Source organism: Somniosus microcephalus, chromosome 11, assembly GCF_052327205.1.
Source record: "Somniosus microcephalus isolate GS21.2 chromosome 11, FLI_Smic_1.0, whole genome shotgun sequence".
Lineage (NCBI taxonomy): Eukaryota > Metazoa > Chordata > Chondrichthyes > Squaliformes > Somniosidae > Somniosus > Somniosus microcephalus.
This window is the reverse complement of record NC_140997.1, coordinates 37,829,983-37,849,173: the sequence shown is the minus strand read 5'-3', so window position 1 is coordinate 37,849,173 and position 19,191 is coordinate 37,829,983. Positions and strand designations below refer to the sequence as shown.

The 19,191-nt window shown below is 45.7% G+C and overlaps 1 protein-coding gene across 2 annotated transcripts in view; it reads right to left on the bottom strand.

Moving 5' to 3' along the window:
- Positions 1–19,191, bottom strand: part of ift70 (intraflagellar transport 70) — a 156,831-nt gene that overhangs the window by 54,227 nt on the left and 83,413 nt on the right. For both annotated transcript variants that reach the window (XM_086000484.1, XM_086000485.1), the window contains exons 11-12: positions 12,405–12,458; positions 8,565–8,630 (exon numbers count right to left, since the gene is read on the bottom strand). In XM_086000484.1, coding sequence (XP_085856610.1) covers positions 8,565–8,630; positions 12,405–12,458 — 120 coding nt within the window. The remainder of the gene's footprint in view (positions 1–8,564; positions 8,631–12,404; positions 12,459–19,191) is intronic.

Genomic DNA, 19,191 nt, shown 5'->3' with positions numbered 1-19,191 from the left:
CAGGCTCTAGAAACTGCCTTTGGAACTACTGAAACCATTTCAGATTTGATGGTCAGATTCAGAAGCACATTCCAGTGTGAGGGAGAGAAGCTGTCCAGTTATCTGCTGAGAATAGACAAACTGCTGCATTGTATGTTACGGAAAAGAGATATTGAGTTGTCTGAAATGAATCGGTTCTGCATTGAACAGGTTGTGCGAGGTGCATTGCTCGAAGACGTGACTGCTCTTCGCATACGCATGACCCATAAGTTGCGAGATCCACCTACCTTCACTGAGCTGCTAAGGGAAGTCAGAGAGGAGGAGGATATGCTTCAGGCCCGGAATGTAGCCAAGAGTGCTGTGATGTCCAAGCTTGTGACTCCTGTTACAGTTCCTACTCCTAAGGGTGATGTCAACCCTGAGATGGAACAGCTGAAGAAGGAAATAAATGTCATGAGAGCCGAGATGGCATATTTTCGGTCTAAGCCCAACACAGAAAGGGATGACGCACGGGTGCAAAAGGTTGAACACCCTGCGAAGTCTAACAGCAAAATGAATGATTCCTCTAAAGGATATCCCCATGAAGGAGGTAGACCTGGAGTCTTTTGTTATAACTGTGGAAAGGATGGACATTTCAAGCGAGAATGTAGAGGTGAGGAAAATCTAAAAAAAGTAAATGACCGTCTCATAAAACTTACCAAGAAGTCGGGAAACTACAAAGGGGCACAGTAACGGAATGGCCTGCTGTCCCTGTAGTTAAGACACGTTCCGCTAAGTGCAATAATAGACGAGGGGATATGAGAGACATCATACCTGAAGGCTTAGTAGGGCCGAGTTCTGCTGTATCAATACAGATTGAAGGCATTTATACTAAAGCTATCCTCGACACGGGTTCTCAGGTTACCATACTGTACAGATCCTTCTATGACCGATACCTGACGCATTTGCCGTTAACCCCAATCAGTCTTCTGCAGATCTGGGGCCTTAGTCCTGCTGATTACCCATATGATGGCTATTTGTCGCTGAGGTTGGAGTTCTTGGAAGCTGATGTAGGGACCACTGAGACCATTGATGCACTTGTGTTGGTTTGCCCTGACCCCATGGTGAAAGGTGAGGTTTCCATACTGGTTGGCAGTAATACACCCATAGTGAGACGACTCCTGACAAGCTGCAAAGAGCAGGGAGGTGAAAACTTCTTGAGCACCAGACACATTCACCCTGTTTTCAAAAAGGCTTTTGAGAAACTGCCTGAACTTTCTTCCGACGTAGATGATAGCAAAAGAGGAACTGTGTGGTACGTTCGAGCCAAACCTATCACCCTGCGTCCTGGAGGAGTGGCTAGAATCCCTGGGATACCAAAATTCCCTGGAACGCCAGGTACTGAAGCCATTCTGATAGAGTCACCTGATGATCCTGCAGAAGAGTCACGGTTTCCAAATGAGCTTCTGGTGAGACCAGAGTTGCAGATCCCGACAGCTGTGATGTCAAGGAGAGTTACAGTGACCGTGAGGAATATGTCAGGCAAAGGAATCACATTGAGGAAAGGAATGCCGATTGCGCATCTGTTTCCTGTAAATGTACTGTCGTCACATGTGAAGGAAGAGTCCAAAGTTAACTCAACCAGAGATCTGACACCCTCCTCCTTCAACTTTGGAGATTCATTCGTTCCTAAAGAATGGAAGGACCGATTAGTCAGGAAGATGATGGAGCGGAGAGGAGTTTTCTCTCCTCATGAGTTTGATGTTGGTTGTAGTAAGAGTACTCGCCATTCTATCAGAATTACCGAGGATAAACCCTTTCGGGAGAGGTCTCGACAGCTGGCACCAGCTGACATCGAAGCAGTGAGACAGCACCTGTCGCAGTTAAAAGAAGCTGAGATCATTACCGAGTCCAGGAGTCCTTATGCATCTCCTATAGTGGTGGTGAGGAAAAAGAACGGAAAGATTCGGATGTGTGTGGACTTTAGGACGCTTAACAGACGTACTATTCCCGACCAATACACCGTTCCAAGAATTGAGGATGCATTGGCTTGTCTTAATGGAAGCAAGTGGTTCAGTGTGTTGGATCTCAGAAGTGGATACTACCAAATACCGATGAGTGAATCGGACAAAAAGACAGCCTTTATATGTCCAGTTGGGTTCTACCAATTTGAAAGGATGCCACAGGGAGCTTCAGGCGCTCCAGCAACTTTTCAAAGAATAATGGAAAAAACAGTTGGGGACATGAACTTGCTCGAAGTATTGGTGTACTTGGACGATATCATTGTGTTTGGGGCAACCCTTGAAGAACACGTAGCTCGGTTGCTGAAAGTGCTTGGTCGGCTGGAGGATGAAGGTCTCAAGCTATCATTGGACAAGTGTCAGTTTTGCCAAACATCCGAGTCCTATGTGGGGCATATTGTATCACAGGATGGAGTAGCCACAGATCCATCCAAGATCGAAGCTGTTACCACATGGCCCAAACCGAACACAGTGACTGCCTTGCGGTCATTTCTTGGGTTCTGCGGATATTACAGGCGCTTTGTGCAGGATTACTCCAAAGTGGCCCATCCTCTGAATCAGCTGCTGGCTGGTTACCTCCCACCAGCCGAGAGGAAGAAAAAGGCTAAAGGTAAAGAGAACAAGGACTACTTCAAACCCTCTGAGCCTTTTGGTGTTAGATGGGATGAGAAATGCGAAGAGGCCTTCCACACCTTAAAGCAAAGTCTTACTCAAGCCCCCGTGTTGGCTTTTGCAAACCCACAGCTGCCATATGTGCTACACGTGGATGCCAGTCAAGAAGGGTTGGGTGGTGTGTTGTATCAGGACCAAGGAGCAGGGCTGAGACCCGTAGCATTCATCAGTCGCAGTCTTACGCCATCAGAGCGTAACTACCCAGCTCATAAGCTAGAATTCTTGGCGTTGAAGTGGATAAGCTGCAGGATTATCTGTATGGAGCGAAGTTTGAAGTGAGGACAGACAATAATCCATTAACCTATGTGTTGACTTCGGCAAAACTTGATGCCACCGGCCACCGCTGGCTTGCTACACTATCTGCTTACGACTTTAGTCTCAGGTACAGACCTGGGAACCAGAACATTGACGCAGATGCTCTGTCTCGTCGCCCACACTACCAGAAACCAGAGTGGAAAGATGTTGCTTCAGCAGATGTGAAAGTAATGTGTCAGATGTCCGTGGTATCTGGACCAAAGAATTCATTTCATGCCCGAGAGATTGACCACTTGGGAGCGTCAATGCATGCTGTTCCCCAGGCATTTTGCAACCTTTCCAGTTTGGAGGTACAAAACTTACCCATGTTGTGTTCATCTGAAATATCCAAAGCACAACAGGAGGATCCCTGTATTCATGAGGTGTTTTCAGCTCTCCGTCTGGGTGATATTACACAGATCGACAAATCAAAACATCCTGACTGTCGTCTGCTCCTAAGAGAATGGGACCACTTGGAAATTAAAGAGGGAGTGTTGTGTAGAATCACTCACCCACCCACCCACTAAACCATGTCATTCACAGTTGGTCCTGCCTGAAAAGTACAGGGAAATAGTGATGAAGTCTTTGCATGATGACGCAGGTCATCTGGGAGTAGATAAGACCTATGGGTTGGTCAAGGACAGATTCTATTGGCCGCGTATGAAGTCTGCGGTTGAGGAGTTCTGCAAGTCCTGTGCACGTTGTGTCCAGAGAAAGACTTTACCTAAAAGAGTTGCTCCTCTGTTTCACATGCAAAGTGATGGACCTCTAGACCTTGTCTGTATGGATTTTCTGTCCATCGAACCCGATTCCAGCAATACCGCAAATGTCTTGGTCATTACAGATCATTATACTCGCTACGCCCAAGCTTTTCCCACAAAGGATCAGAAAGCATCCACCGTTGCCAAAGTGTTGTGGGAGAAATACTTCATCCACTATGGACTGCCAAAGCGAATACACAGTGATCAAGGTAGAGACTTTGAAAGTAGACTTATACATGAGTTGTTGTCCATGCTCGGGATTGAGAAGTCAAGAACAACTCCATACCATCCTCAGGGAGATCCTCAACCTGAGCGGTTTAACCGTACTTTGTTAGACATGCTTGGAACGCTGGATTCAAAGCGAAAGAACAAGTGGAGTCGGCACATTGGACATCTTGTTCATTCTTATAATTGTACCCGAAATGACGCTACTGGTTTTTCACCGTACTACCTCATGTTTGGACGTGAAGCGAGGATGCCGGTGGATTTGTGTTTCGGAGTATCCAGTGATGGCACATCACAGAGAACTTACCTCAAGTATGTATCTGACATGAGAAAGGAATTGCAAGCTGCTTATGAACTTGCTGAGTCTGTTTCTGCCAAACAGAATAAAGGAAATAAGCAGAGGTATGAACAGAAGATCCGTTTTTCCCAACTCATGCCTGGTGACCGAGTTCTCATACGGAACCTAGGACTTCAAGCAGACCGCTGGGCTTCTACACCTTACATTGTTGAAAGTCAAATGTCACAACTACCTGTGTTTCGGCTAAAACCTGCAGGTGGGAATGGACCCATAAAAATACTGCACCGGAATCATATCCTGCCATTGGGACAGCAAGTGCGTCTGGATCCGCCAGCGGATAATGAGCCGACACCTAGTAGGAGAACCCTGCAGAGAAGAAGAAGGAAAAAAACGAGAAACCAGGAAAACTTTGTTCCAGAAGACAGAAAACCCATGACACAGTGTGTGGATCATGAGGAACCTGATGAGTCGGAAGATGAAGAATGGGATCTATGGTACGACCTCCCAGAAAGACGCATAAGACAGAATCTGGATGAATTGTCTGAACCATTTAGTTCAGACTTGGACATGGTCTGGGAAGAACCAGATGCTTCCGAGAAGGAGATAAAAGAGACTGAAAGGCATGATAACAAAGGAACCAACGCCTCCAACGTAGTTGAAGGAACTGAAGACCGGGTATCCAAAATAAGGAGCTCACAGCGAGTTAAGAAGGTTCCTGAAAGATTGACATACAGTACACTAGGAGTGCCAAGTGTAATGATAGCCCCTACGGTTCGATATGTTACCTCCCTTTATACATGGTTGGGAAGCATGCAACCACTTATGTGTAAAGTTCATTAGTCATGGGGACATGCCTATATTTGGTAGGGGGGGGGGGGGAGTGTAATACCCACTGGAAATGTTATGTACGCTAAGTATGGTTATCAATCTTTAACTTAGACACTGTATTATCATTGTTATAAATCCCTGGGTTAAAGTTGCCCATGTGAAGGTACGGCAAGAACTTTTAAGGACACAATGTGACTAAGAGCAGACTTTCCATAATTCTGCACCAGTATCAACTGTTGCAGACAGTGAGGCTGCGCAGTCTCCAGGCAGAAACCCCAGGAGGAAGGGGTGGAGTCGGGGTTTTCGAGCGGGAAAAAGGAGCGACTGGAAGAAAAGAGGGCAGGAGCTCTGAAAAGAGGGCTCAGGAGGCAAATGGCTGCCGCATCCCATCCCGGGCTTCCAAACTCGGCCGCCGCCCTTCGTATTAGTAGCTCTGCATCCAGAACTCAAAGTGGGATTCAGTGATCGTGAAAAGAATTCAACGAAGGGGTTCGGAGTCGTAAGTCTTGCAGACTGTATACATACCATGAGCTCCAACTTAAGCGCGCCAACGAAAGAGTGCACTCGAATTTGGACACAGGGACAGATTCTCCTTTGAATCCATATAAATGGAGAATGTATGCTTATTATATCTAGATTCATTCTAATGTATGCAAATGTCTAATTTAGGTCATTGACCCGTAATCTTCTTATACTGTCTGACGCTAAAACTATAAAGTAAGATAATTAGAATTAAGCCATTGTAGTAGTGATCTCCTTACTGGACTATAGAATACTGTCTACAACAGAGACCACATCTCACATATATCTAGAGAACCGTGAAGGGGTTACATATATAATTAAATTCTATATAAAATCATCGGGCTCGATTTTCCAAGCCCCGAGGAGGTGGGTTTGGAGGCAGGAATGGTGGGAAAATTGCAGAATCGGGGGGCAGGAATCCATCCCGCCCCCAACCCGCCTCCATGCCAATCTCCCAGGAGACGGGTACCCGACCTGTGCTGAGAGCCGCCTCCTCGAGGTGGGAAGGGGATTAGTGCCAATTAACTGCCTATTAACAGGTAGTTAACAGGTAGTTTTTTGCCTAATCCCTCTTTTTAGCCCTGAAGTGTGGGCTGTCCGACGGATCCGAACCACGCCAAGTTAGCGAGGCGGACCGTTGGTCTGCAGGGGTTGGAGGGGTCGAGATGTCCGTTGTGTAAGTGAGTGATGGGTGCATGTGTGCAGAGGTAAGTGTGTGAGGTAAGTGTAAAGTGTTTTAATAAGTTTTACTTACCTTTACTTTCTCCTGCAGGCTTCCTTCCTTCAGTTCTCGGGCGTCCCTCAGTTCACCGGCACAGAAAGCAGAATGGCCGCTGAACTGTCAAAAGCTGCAGCCTCTGCTTTCTGGTCTGGAGAGCTCTCTAACTGAGTCTGAATAGAAGGACTCAAGTTAGAAGACAGATTGTCAGTGTTTGACAGCTTCACAGAGCTGTCAAACGCTGATTTTTCATCTGTCAAAAGCTCTTGAGAGATGAAATGTCAATCACTGACATCACTGGTAACCAGGTGTCCCTTAATTGGCCTGCTGAGCCCGCTGGGCAGGTTTAACAAGGTCAATCAAGGGAAAATAGCGTGGGTTGGCCACAAGTCGATGGAGGCGGGACTACAACCCAAAAAGTGGGAGTCCCGCCTCCAAAAGCTCCCCATTGACAAAAATCGAGCCCATCATGTCCACAAAAAAAATCGTAATTTAGAAGACCGAGGAAACAGTACCTTTAAATTTAAGCTAGGGCACATCACTTTGATAAAAAGACAGTGTTGTTAGTAAGATTTCAATTAAGCATTGCTGAAATTTTTGTACTATGTCCACTTAAACAGTGACAAATAGCCAAGTTATTATAGATTTTGTCTTTCCAAACCTTGGTTTTGTCTAGAGAGCAATTTGAGAAGTACTGGTGATTATAGATTTGTCGCAGGTATGGTAGTAGTTTGATAAATTAAGAGTATCACATCACTGTCAACCGTGAGGGACTATGGAGTGTCCTCCTCAAATTCGGCTGCCCTCAAAAGTTTGTCACCATCCTCCGCCTGCTTCACGACGACATGCAAGCTGTGATCCTGACCAATGGTTCCACCACAGACCCGATTCACGTATGAACCGGGGTCAAGCAAGGCTGTGTCATCGCACCAAAGCTCTTCTCGATCTTCCTTGCTGCAATGCTCCATCTCACCCTCAGTAAGCTCCCCGCTGGAGTGGAGCTAATTTACAAAACAAACGGGAAACTGTTCAACTTCCGTCGCCTCCAGTCCAGATTCAAGGTCATCCCGTCCTCTGTCGTCGAATTACAATATGCAGACGACGCTTGCGTCTGCGCTCATTCGGAGGTCGAACTCCAAACCATCGTCAACACCTTCACTGAAGCGTACGAGAGCATGGGCCTTACACTAAACATCCGTAAGACAAAGGTCCTCTACCAACCTGCCCCCGCCACACAGTACTGTCCCCTGGTTATCAAAATCCACGACAAGGCCTTGGACAACATGGACACTTTCCATACCTTGGGAGCGTACTGTCAACAAGGGCAGACGTCGACGACGAAGTCCAACACTGCCTTCAGTGTGCCAGTGCAGCTTTCGGTCGCCTGAGGAAGAGTGTGTTTGAAGACCAGGACCTCAAACCCAGCACTAAGCTCATGGTCTACAGAGCAGCAGTGATACCCACCCTGCTGTATGCCTCAGAGACATGGACCTTGTACAGCAGGCACCTCAAAGCACTGCAGAGGTACCACCAACGCTGCCTCCGCAAGATCCTGCAAATCCATTGGCAGGAAAGGCGCACCAACGTCAGTGTTCTTGCTCAGGCCAACATCCCCAGCATCGGAGCTTTGACTACGTTCGATCAGCTCCGATGGACGGGTCACATTGTCTGCATGCCCGATACGAGACTCCCAAAACAAGCGCTCTACTCGGAGCTCCGGCATGGCAAGAGAGCCCCAGGTGGGCAGAGGAAATGCTTCAAGGACACCCTCAAAGCCTCCTTGAAAAAGTGCAACATCCCCACCGACACCTGGGAATCCCTGGCCCAAGACCGCACAAAGTGGAGGAGAAGCATCCGGAAGGCGCTGAACACCTCGACTCTCTTCGCCGGGAACAAGCGGAAACCAAGCACAGGCATCGCAAAGAGTGCACGTCAACCCAAGCATTCCACCCACCCGCCCCTTCAACCACCGTCTGCCCCACCTGTGACAGAGACTGTAGGTCCCGCATTGGACTCATCAGTCACCTGGGAACTCATTTTTAATGTGGAAGCAAGTCATCCTCGGTTCTGAGGGACTGCCTAAGAAGAAGGATCACATCAGAAGCGCATTGGCACATTAGAGCACAATTATAATTTTTCCTATAGCATAGTGATATCAATAAGCTAAATAGGCCTTGTGATAAGTGGCAATGAAGGAAACAGTCATTAATTGCGCACTAACATCTAATCTAAATTATGGTCAATTGTTTCTGAAATTGATTAATTACCTGTTTGGTTAATTTCCGTAAATGCTCGGTGAGTTTACCTGCCATTTCATCAAATTTTCTGAATGCCTAAAAAAAAAGGAAGAGTAGCAAAAGTAAGCGTTGGTCCCTTAGAGGCTGAGACAGGAGAAATTATAATGGGGAATAAGGAAATGGCAGAGACGGTAAACAAATATTTTGTATCTGTCTTCACAGTAGAAGACACAAAAAGCATACCAAAAATAGTGGGGAACCAAGGGGCTCATGAGAGTGAGGAACTTAAAGTAATTAAGATCAGTAGGGAAAAAGTACTTGAGAAACTAATGGGACTAAAAGCCGACAAATCCCCTGGACATGATGGCCTACATCCTAGGGTTCTAAAAGAGGTGGTTGCAGAGATAGTGGATGCATTGGCTGTGATCTTCCAAAATTCCCTAGATTCAGGAACAGTCCCAGCAGATTGAAAGGTAGCAAATGTAACCCCGCTATTCAGGAAAGGAGGGAGAGAGTAAACAGGGAACTACAGGCCGGTTAATCTGACATCAACTGTCGGGAAAATGCTGGAATCCATTATTAAGGAAGTGGTAACAGGGCATTTAGAAAATCATATGATTAGGCAGAGTCAACATGATTTTATGAAAGGGAAATCGTGTTTAACAAATTTATTAGTCTTTTTTGAGGATGTAACTAGCAGGGTAGATAAAGGGGAACCAGTGGATGTAGTATATTTGGATTTCCAAAAGGCATTCGATAAGGTGCCACATGAAAGGTTGTTAAGCAAGATAAGGGCTCATGGGGTTGGGGGTTATATATATATATTAGCATGGATGGATAGAGGATTGGTTAATGGACAGAAAACAGAGTAGGGATAAACGGGTCATTTTCTGGTTGGCAGGCTGTAACTAGTGGGGTGCTGCAAGGATCAGTGCTTAGGCCTCAACTATTTACAATCGATATTAATGACTTAGATGAAGGAACTGAATGTAATGTATCTAAGTTTGCTGATGATACAAAGCTAGGTGGGGAAAGTAAGCTGTGAAGAGGATACAAAGGGCTTGCAAAGAGATATGGACAGGTCAAGTGAGTGGGCAATAAGGTGGCAGACGGAGTATAATGTGGGAAAATATGAGGTTATTCACTTTGGTAGGAAGAATAGAAAAGCAGAATATTTTTTAAATGGTGAGAAACTATTAAATGTTGGTGTTCAGAGAGATTTTGGTGTCCTCGTACAAGAAATACAGAGAGCTAGCAGGCGGGTACAGCAAACAATTAGGAAGGCAAATGGCATGTTGGCTTTTATTGCTAGTGGACTGGAGTACAAGAGTAAGGAAGTCTTGTTACAATTGTACAGGGCTTTGGTGGAGTACTGTGTACTGTTCTGGTCTCCTTATCTGAGGAAGAGTATACTTGCAATAAAGGTTCACTAGATTGATTCCTGGGATGAGAGGGTTATGCTCTGAGGAAAGATTGAGTAGATTGGGCCTATACTCTCTGGAGTTTAGAAGAATCAGAGGTCGAAGATCAGCCACGATCTTAGTGAATGGCGGAGCAGGCTCGAGGGGCCTATATGGCCTACTCCTGCTCCTAATTCTTATGTTTTTAAAGATGTAGAGAATCAATGATGATTTTTATTCTGTTTGAAGAAGTCACTAGTACACATTGTCCACAACACCAAAAGTGAAATTACCTACCATAAGAGTATTTCATTCTTTGCATGGAAACTATTAACGGGAAAATACTGAGGGCAACATCCTTTAAAAGATTTTTTTCATGTCTCTGATACTATTATATCACTCATGATTCTCTATCATGTGGTATCTTTTGAGAAGAAATTAAGTACATAACTTAATGAACAAAATGATGGTAGCTAACTAGGCCTGAATTTTCCTCTGGCAAACCACCCAATTTCGTGCAGTGCCAGAGGGATGAAGCAGAGAAGAGAGACAGGAAGTCCACGAGATGAAAAGGCCCACCACTGAATGCCTGCCCCTAACTACCAGGGATCTCAGTCACCTGTGCTTTATCACCCTGCCACATTTAAATGACAGTGAGGGAGCAGGGCTTAGGAAACTGGCCAATTTTCCTCTCTTTCCGCTGCAGTACTGCCGATCCACAGCTAGACCAGTCCTGCTGGGGAGGGGGGTGGAGTTGGGTGGGGCAGGGCAGTAGACTGACTTCAGGAGGTGGGAAGAAGGTGCCACCCAGGGAAGGAGAAAAAGCACCACCTTTCCCTATCCTATGCCCTTTGAACATCAGCAACTCTCCTGCAGGCTCATTTAGAGCCATCAAAATGCTAAGTACTAGAGATCTTCAGCAGGCCTCAGCTCCCTTTAACACTGGCCCTTTCCTTTTGAGGTTTTGCAGCACCACAGGGTTTTCCTTTGTTTCAGAGTTGAATTCCCTCTGCCAAGTGGTGATTCCATTGGAAGTCCTGGTCTGACTCACCTATGGTGATGATACTGCTCAGAGAAAAATCCAGACCATGCAGCCAACATGCATCATGGTAACCATAACTATAGGCAAAACTGACTTTACTGAAAGGCACAAAATGGGCCCAATTGGACCAAGTGCATGATAAGTATTTTTTTACAAAGTAGATGACTGAGTGTACATACTTTCAAAGAGGTCGGCCCTGTCAGGTGAGATGAGGTAACTGCCTTCAAATCTTCTACCATAGAGATCCCGAGAAAAGAACCTGCTTGTAGATGCCCTCCAAACGCAATTTTTTAAAGCTTCACATCGGCAAACCCCTTGTAACTCCCTTTCATATTCACCCACACCATCCTACATTGTATTCCTAATGGATTAGGGTGAACCTTGGGCTATTTTATGCTCTCTTATTGACAAAGATTCCACTTCTTCATACAGGAAACTCTCGATTTACCAGCACCCAAACAACCGGAAATCTCGGTTAACCGGCAAAATGCAGGAGTAGGTTCAGTTAAGTTTTTCTTCATATTAGTGGCCGTTTCTTGATTCTTGGCTGTGTAATCGGGGGTTTCTGCGCTTGTTGCTAAGCAACAGGTTCGCTTGGTCTGTGGCTGGGCTTCTTGCACCTGTTGCTAAGCAACAGGGAAGCCTGGATTTGTTCTGTGTACGGAGCTCTCGTACCTTTTAACTATAACTCTCTGTAATCCGGACTTTTTGATAAACCGGCACCACGCTGGTCCCGTCGGTGCCGGATGTTTCCTGTACATCTTAATAACAAAGTAATATGTTCTGACTCAACTTTTCTTTTTTAACCACATACAAACTACATCCTACTAACATGACTCGGAAGACAACCAGTAGAACAGTTACTAGTTCTTAAATAACAACAGAAAATGCTGGAAACACTCAACAGGCCAGGCAGCATCCACGGAGAGAGAAACAGAGACAGACTGCTTAATATCTGTTACATCTCTAGCTTTTTCCAGTTCTGATGAAGGGTCCCAGACCTGAAACGTTAACTCTGTTTCTCTCTCCACGGATGCTGCCTGGCCTGCCGAGTGTTTCCAGCGTTTTCTGTTGTTATTTCAGATTTCCAGCATCCGCAGTATTTTGCTATTGTATTAGTTACTAGTTCTTGTTGGTCATATCATCTCTATCATATACTTCTCTATTCCTCTCTCCATTATTTTTGAAGAAGCTTAAACCCATTATTTTGAACAGGTTATCATCTCACCTAAGGTAATGAAGATCATGAGAGGAACAAATTAAGCATTCAGACTTACTATCCCACAGTGTTAATTTCAAAGTCTACATAATTAATCTTTTTACACTGTGCTTAATACGTGAGAATATAATTGTATTGGGTGAAGTATGAGGCACGTTTTAGAATCCAAAAGAATATTTAAGACCTTTAGAGATAAAACACATTCTCACCTCTTCTGGTGCTGTCTGACAGGTTATCATGGCATCCAGGAACTCATACAAATACTGTACAATAAAAAAAATCCAGATAATTATACAGACATTAATCAACCTTGAAAAGTATTAATATAGTCAGTCATGTCAATGTTGATGCATATTCTTCAGAGAATGCAAATCAAAAGTAAAATTAATCAACTTGAAGAACTTAGGCATAGAACGTTCTAGAAATATATTATTTTCACTTTCAGGCTAGCATTTCAAAGGTGCAAGCTACAGATGAATTTACAAAACTGAAAACCTACATGAGCAAATAAAACAAAAAATCAAAGGAACTACAGAGTGCTGTGGTGGCGCTGCATAGTGAATCTCCAACATAAGTCAGAGGGGTAGGATGTGGGATCACACCTAAAGACCGAGGGGAAAAAGGGAGGCTACAATGTAGACAGCCAAGCGGAAGCCAAGCGCAGGCAGCGCAAGGAGCGCACGTCAACCGAAGCACCCCACCCACCCGCCCCTTCAACCACCGTCTGCCCCACCTGTGACAGAGACTGTAGGTCCCGCATTGGACTCATCAGTCACCTGCGAACTCATTTTTAATGTGGAAGCAAGTCATCCTCGGTTCCGAGGGACTGCCTAAGAGAGAAGAGAAGAGGCTCTACGTGATCAAATAATTAATGAGCGATACAAGTAACCTCAACCACACCTCCCCATTCACCAACAGTCCCACACTCCAAACTTTCCTCTATCACTGAGCAGCACATCGTCCTCTTTCTGACAACACAAAAATAAAACCACCAGAAAATGCACATTCAAATCCAATTTTATAAAATTAAATCATGACATAATGTATACAAAAATAAACTAATCACCCTTGTGCATTCCCTTAGTGCCTGTCTTCCGTGTGCCTTTGCCTATCCTAGTGCTCCTACAAGGTGCTTCCCCAGTGGCTGCAGCATGGATGGTGGAAGGCTGCTGACCTCCAATTGAGGAGACTGCAGATGGCCTTGGAGGGCCACCTCGAGCAGCTCTGGGTCTAGAAGACCCAGCTTCAGACTGCACCATCTCAGTCTGTCATCCTGAGAGAGGACAGCAAGTTCATGCTCCGTGAAGCCACTTCCACTCTCCTGGGGCAGCACCTCAGCAATCTAATTGAACTGTTGGGAGAACAGATTGATGGACTGCTGTGATGCCCTGGAATCCTCTTTGAATAGTGGTATCCAAAGCCATAATGGCAGCAGTCTGAGCTACCACTGCAGCACTCAGACCTTTGATGGAAGCTGTTTGCGCTGTAAGGGAAGCCTTGACATCGGCTATCAGACGTTGCATCATGGTGACTTCTACAGGTGTGCAAACGAAGGTGACCACCTGTTCCAAGTTGGAAAGGAAGGGCTCCAAGCTCTGCGAAACCCCTGTGCCAAGTTGGTGCTGGACTCCTCCATGCTCCTTGATGTTGAGAGCCGGCTTTCTGACAGTGCACCAAACATTTGGTTATTTACACCCATCAGCCTTCTTCTGTAGCCTGGCCCATCGAAGTCCTCATCTGAGTCCTCTGCAGCAGAATTAGTGCGCAACCTCGCCCACCGGCGATCTGGCATCTGCGCTATCCTTTCCCCCCGTCCTTGCTCCTGCGCAGACACTCGCAGCAGAATATCCAGCCTCTGACCTGCTCTTGTTGCCACAGTATTTATGTGGCTGGTCCAGTTAAGTTTCTGGTTAATGGTGACCCCAAGAATGTTGATAGTGGGGGATTCGGCGATGGTAATGCCATTGAATGTCAAGGGGGGTGGTTAGAATCTCGCTTGTTGGAGATAGTCATTGCCTGGCACTTCTGTGGCACGAATGTTACCTGCCACTTATCAGCCCAAGCCTGAACGTCGTCCAGGTCTTGTTGCATTCGGGCATGGACTGCTTCATTATCTGAGGAGTTGTGAATAGTGCTGAACACTGTGCAGTCATCAAAAATCAAATCAAAAAATCAAAATCAAATCAAAAATCAAAATCAACTTTTATTGTCATTGTTAGTGCACAAGTGCAGTACAACGAAATGTAGGCTTGCGGCTCCCAAGAGTGTACATTTGGATTAAGACATTTAAACATTCAACATACATTTGGCTTGTAGTATATTAACATAAACATAACCATAATAAAGTGCATTGGCAGATGTGCAGGCTTTAGAGTTTATTTGTGGAGTTTAGTAGGATGACAGCCCTGGGAAAGAAGCTGTTCCTAAATCTGGTCGTACGGGTGCGAATGCATCTGTAGCGTCTCCCAGATGGCAGGAGGGCGAACAGACTGTGGCTGGGGCGGGTAGGGTCTTTGATGATGGACCGTGACCTCCGTAGACAGCGTTTCTGGTATATGTGCTCTATGGTCGGTAGCCGGGTGCCGGTAATGCGTTGGGCAGTTTTGACTACCCGCTGCAGGGCTTTCCGGTCATAGTAGCTACAGCTGCCATACCATACTGTGATACAGTTTGTCAGGATGCTCTCTATAGTGCAGCGGTAAAAGTTAGAGGATCAGGGGTGGCAGGTTACATCCCTTCAGCCTCCTTAGGAAATATAGGCGCTGCTGGGCCTTCTTCACCAGAGAGGAGGTATTGAGGGACCAGGAGAGGTCTTCCGTGATGTGGACTCCGAGGAACTTAAAGCTGTCCACCCTTTCCACCACAGCCCCATTGATGTGGATGGGGGTGTGACTTCCGCCTTTGGACTTCCTGAAGTCCACAATGATTTCTTTGGTTTTCTTGATGTTAAGGGCCAGGTTGTTATCGGCGCACCACTTCACGAGATGCTGGACCTCCTCCCTGTAGGCTGACTCATCGTTGTTGGTGATCTGGCCTACTACCGTGGTGTCATCTGCAAACTTGATGATGGTGTTGGAACCATTAACAGCCACACAGTCGTGGGTGAAGAGGGAGTAGAGGAGGGGGCTCAGCACACATCCTTGTGGACATCCCCATTTCTGACCTTATGTTGGAGGGTAGGTCATTGATGAAGCAGCTGAAGATGGTTGGGCCTAGGACACTGCCCTGAGGAACTCCTGCAGCGATGTCCTGGGGCTGTGATGATTGACCTTCAACCACTACAACCATCTTCCTTTGTGGTAGGTATGACTCCAGCCAGTGGAGTGTTTTCCCCCCCGATTCCCATTGACATCAGTTTTACTAGGGCTCCTTGATGCCAGACTCGGTCAAATGCTGCCTTGATGACAGACTCGGGTCAAATGCTGCCTTGATGTCAAGGGCAGTCACTCTCACCTCACCTCTGGAATTCAGCTACTTTGCCCATGTTTGGACCAAGGCTGTAATGAGGTCGGGAGCCAAGTGGTCTTGGCGGAACCCAAACTGGGCATCAGTGAGCAGATTATTGGTGAGTAAGTGCCACTTGATAGCACTGTCGATGACACCTTCCATCACTTTGCTGATGATTGAGAGTAAACTGATGGGGTGGTAATTGGCTGAGTTGGATTTGTCCTGCTTTTTGTGGACAGGACAGGATATACCTGGACATCCTTTATTCATGCTAATACATTAACCAACTCCATGTGCCCTCATTTTGCTTCACAACCTTTTATGTGGCATCTCATCGAAAACCTTTTGGAAATCCAAATATACTACATCCACTGGTTCTCTTTTATCTACCCTGCTAGTTACACCCTCAAAAACTCTAATAAAATTGTTAAACACGATTTACCTTTCATAAAACCATGTTGACTCTGCGTAATCATATTATGATTTTCTAACTACCCTGTTACCACTTCCTTAATAATAGATTCCAGCATTTTCCCGACAACTGATGTCAGACTAACTGGCCTGTAGTTCCCCGTTTTCTCTCTCCCTCCTTTCTTGAATAGCGGGGTTACATTTGCTATCTTGCAATCCACTGGGACTGTTCCTAGATCTAGGGAATTTTGGAAGATCACAACCAATGCATCCACTGTCGCTGCAGCCACCTCTTTTAGAACCCTAGGATGTGGGCTATCAGCTCCAGGGCATATGTCAGCTTTTAGTCCCATTAGTTTCTCCTCCAGTTCTTTCCTGCTGTCTATTGTTACGCGTCACCTTCTCCTGGAAGAAAGAGGGAAGTAGGTCAGTGAGTGTCCTGCAAAATGTTTGGATGATGTGGCTTTCATAGTGAATAGCTGCCAGTGTGTGTGAGCTGTAGGTTCGAGGCGTGCAACGGTGCTAAGTATGTGAGGGTGAAGTAAAGCCGATGAATTTTAGGATTGAGTACTGATTGTTGGTAGGTGGGTGATGGGGGTGTAGAGAATTGTGGTGCAATTGGCAAGATATGCCATTTGAAAATGAACTCACTCACCTTGACAACTCATGTCAGATTGTTAAACCTCTCCCTGCACTGCATCCGTGTTCTTGGAACAACACTCCTGGTAAAGACCTCCGTCACTACTTCTTTCCACTGTTTCATGAGCATATGTCTGGATGGCTTCCTGCCCCCTTATGGATACAGGATGTCTCTCCTCCTTTCCACATCTTCCACCAAAACCTCCGGTGCATTGTCTGAAAACATTGGTGCTCGCTCTCGCGCATGTTCAGCCATTGCTCAAAGTATCACAGTCCAGACTGACTTTTGAAAAAATTCCCACCACCTCTTGTAGCCACAATGCTCCTCCCCTTTAAGAGGTGTAGGGTGCCTTTAAGTAGCCACTTGCGACATCAGGACCCCGCTGATGCATGCAGCCAATGAACAGCACGGGGCGCGCTGGCTCCACGTAGAAATCATTTAAAAGAGCAGGCAGCACGAACTTAACATGCCACCTGCAACGTAAGGAACGGGCGTGGGTTAATCACGTACCACAATCCCCACGTCTGTTTTCGGGGATCATCCAACTTAACCCAGAGCTCCTGATCTCATGCATGCCTCCATGGAGACCTGCCAAGCAAAACCCATATGCTACCCCACCAGAAGTAGAGGGAATGGAAAGGAGAATTATCCCGGGTCATTCTCAGACACCTCTTTGCAGATAGTTGCACAGCAGCAGTGTCACCTGCTGCCTTTCCAGCTAACAATGGTGCATGGCCCACTAAATGGGTTATGGGAGAAAATACCTGAAAAATAATAAATTGACTCATTTGTTGAGAATGAAAGAATCCATACAAGTTTTACACAGGCTGTTAGAATTTGTCAGCAAAAAGCAGCATGACTTCTTTATTCTCCTGTCACTGCTACCTGATGATGCTGCAGTTCCAGGGGATTGAAACCCTGCTACATGCTGTGTGCAAGAATTCCCTAACTCTCAAAACAGTGCCAGTGTGATTGGGGAGACCAAACGCAGATTGGGCGACCGCTTTGCGGAACACCTCCGTTCAGTCCGTAAGGGTGACCCTGAGCTTCTGGTCGCCTGTCACTTTAATTCACCGCTTCACTCCCACTCTGTCCTCGGGCTATTGCATTGTTCCAATGAAGCTCAATGTAAGCTCAAGGAACAGCACCTCATCTTTCGATTGGGCACTTTGCAGCCTGCCGGACTCAACATTGAGTTCAACAATTTCAGATAATTATCCCTGCCCCCATTTTTCATGCAGTATGATTTTTGCCATTCCCATTTGCAACATTTTATCTTTCATGCCTCTTACAAAAGTACAGGGTGTTCTTTTAATTCCTTCCTCCCCTACTAACCCCCGCCGGGGCGCCCCCCCCACACCGGTCTCTGCACCTGCTTAATATCTGTTACATCTCCAGCTTTTTCCAGTTCTGATGAAGGGTCCCAGACCTGAAACGTTAAATCTGTTTCTCTCTCCACGGATGCTGCCTGGCCTGCTGAGTATTTCCAGCATTTTCTGTTGTTATTTCAGATTTCCAGCATCCGCAGTATTTTGCTATTATGCCAGTGTAAATTGGGGTATGTGGTGTGGAAGAATTGGACAACAGCGACAGTACAAACTGGTGGGGAGAGAGGTGAAAAGGATTGGAGAGGACTGGATCCATTAACTGAGGGGGGAGACAGAATCAGAGAAGAGAATCTCTGCACTGGGTGGAGGAAGAGGAGGAGAATAGTGCCAGCATGAATTGGCAGTGATGAACTGGCAGGTGAAAGAGTCAGCAATGTCTGAAAGTTTTTATTATAGAGACCAGTCTGTCATAATGGGCAGAAAATCAGTCTGGCAAACGCAGAAGACCTAGCCAATTTATACAGTAACCCTCAAATTTACTTTATTACCACTCATTCACAAGATTTTGCACTTCGCTTTCTAAATGTACACTCAAAACACAGCTCCTTTAACCCAGAATCAGAATTTTATTGGGCAGAAGAGTCTATTCGGCCATTGCACCTGTGCTGGGTCTATCAGAGAGCTATCCACTTAGTCCCATTCGCTTGTCCTTTCTCCACACTCATTTAAAAAAAATTATTTTTAAAATATTTATGAATTGCCCTTTTAAGAGCTATTATGGATTCTGCTTCTACCACTGTTTCTGGTAGGTTACTGCGTGTCCTAACAACCCTTTGTACAACAATTTTTCTCCTACCCTTTCTCTTTGTGCTTTTGTGATCTTAAATTTATATCTTCTCATTACCAACTCACTGACTAGTGTAAATATATTTTCTATGTAAGTAGTTTTTCAGTATTTACCTTAATAAAACCTAATTTTGAATACATGTATCAGATCTCCTCTGTGCTCTAATGAAAGAAGTCCCAGCTTCCTCATAAAAAAAGTCTCTCCTCACAGGACAACCTCTTAGTGAAACTCTACAGCACCCTCTGCAGGGCCTTTACATCCTCCCCTAAAGTAAGGTGCCCAAAACTCAACAACTATTCTAATTGTGGCTTAAACAATGATTT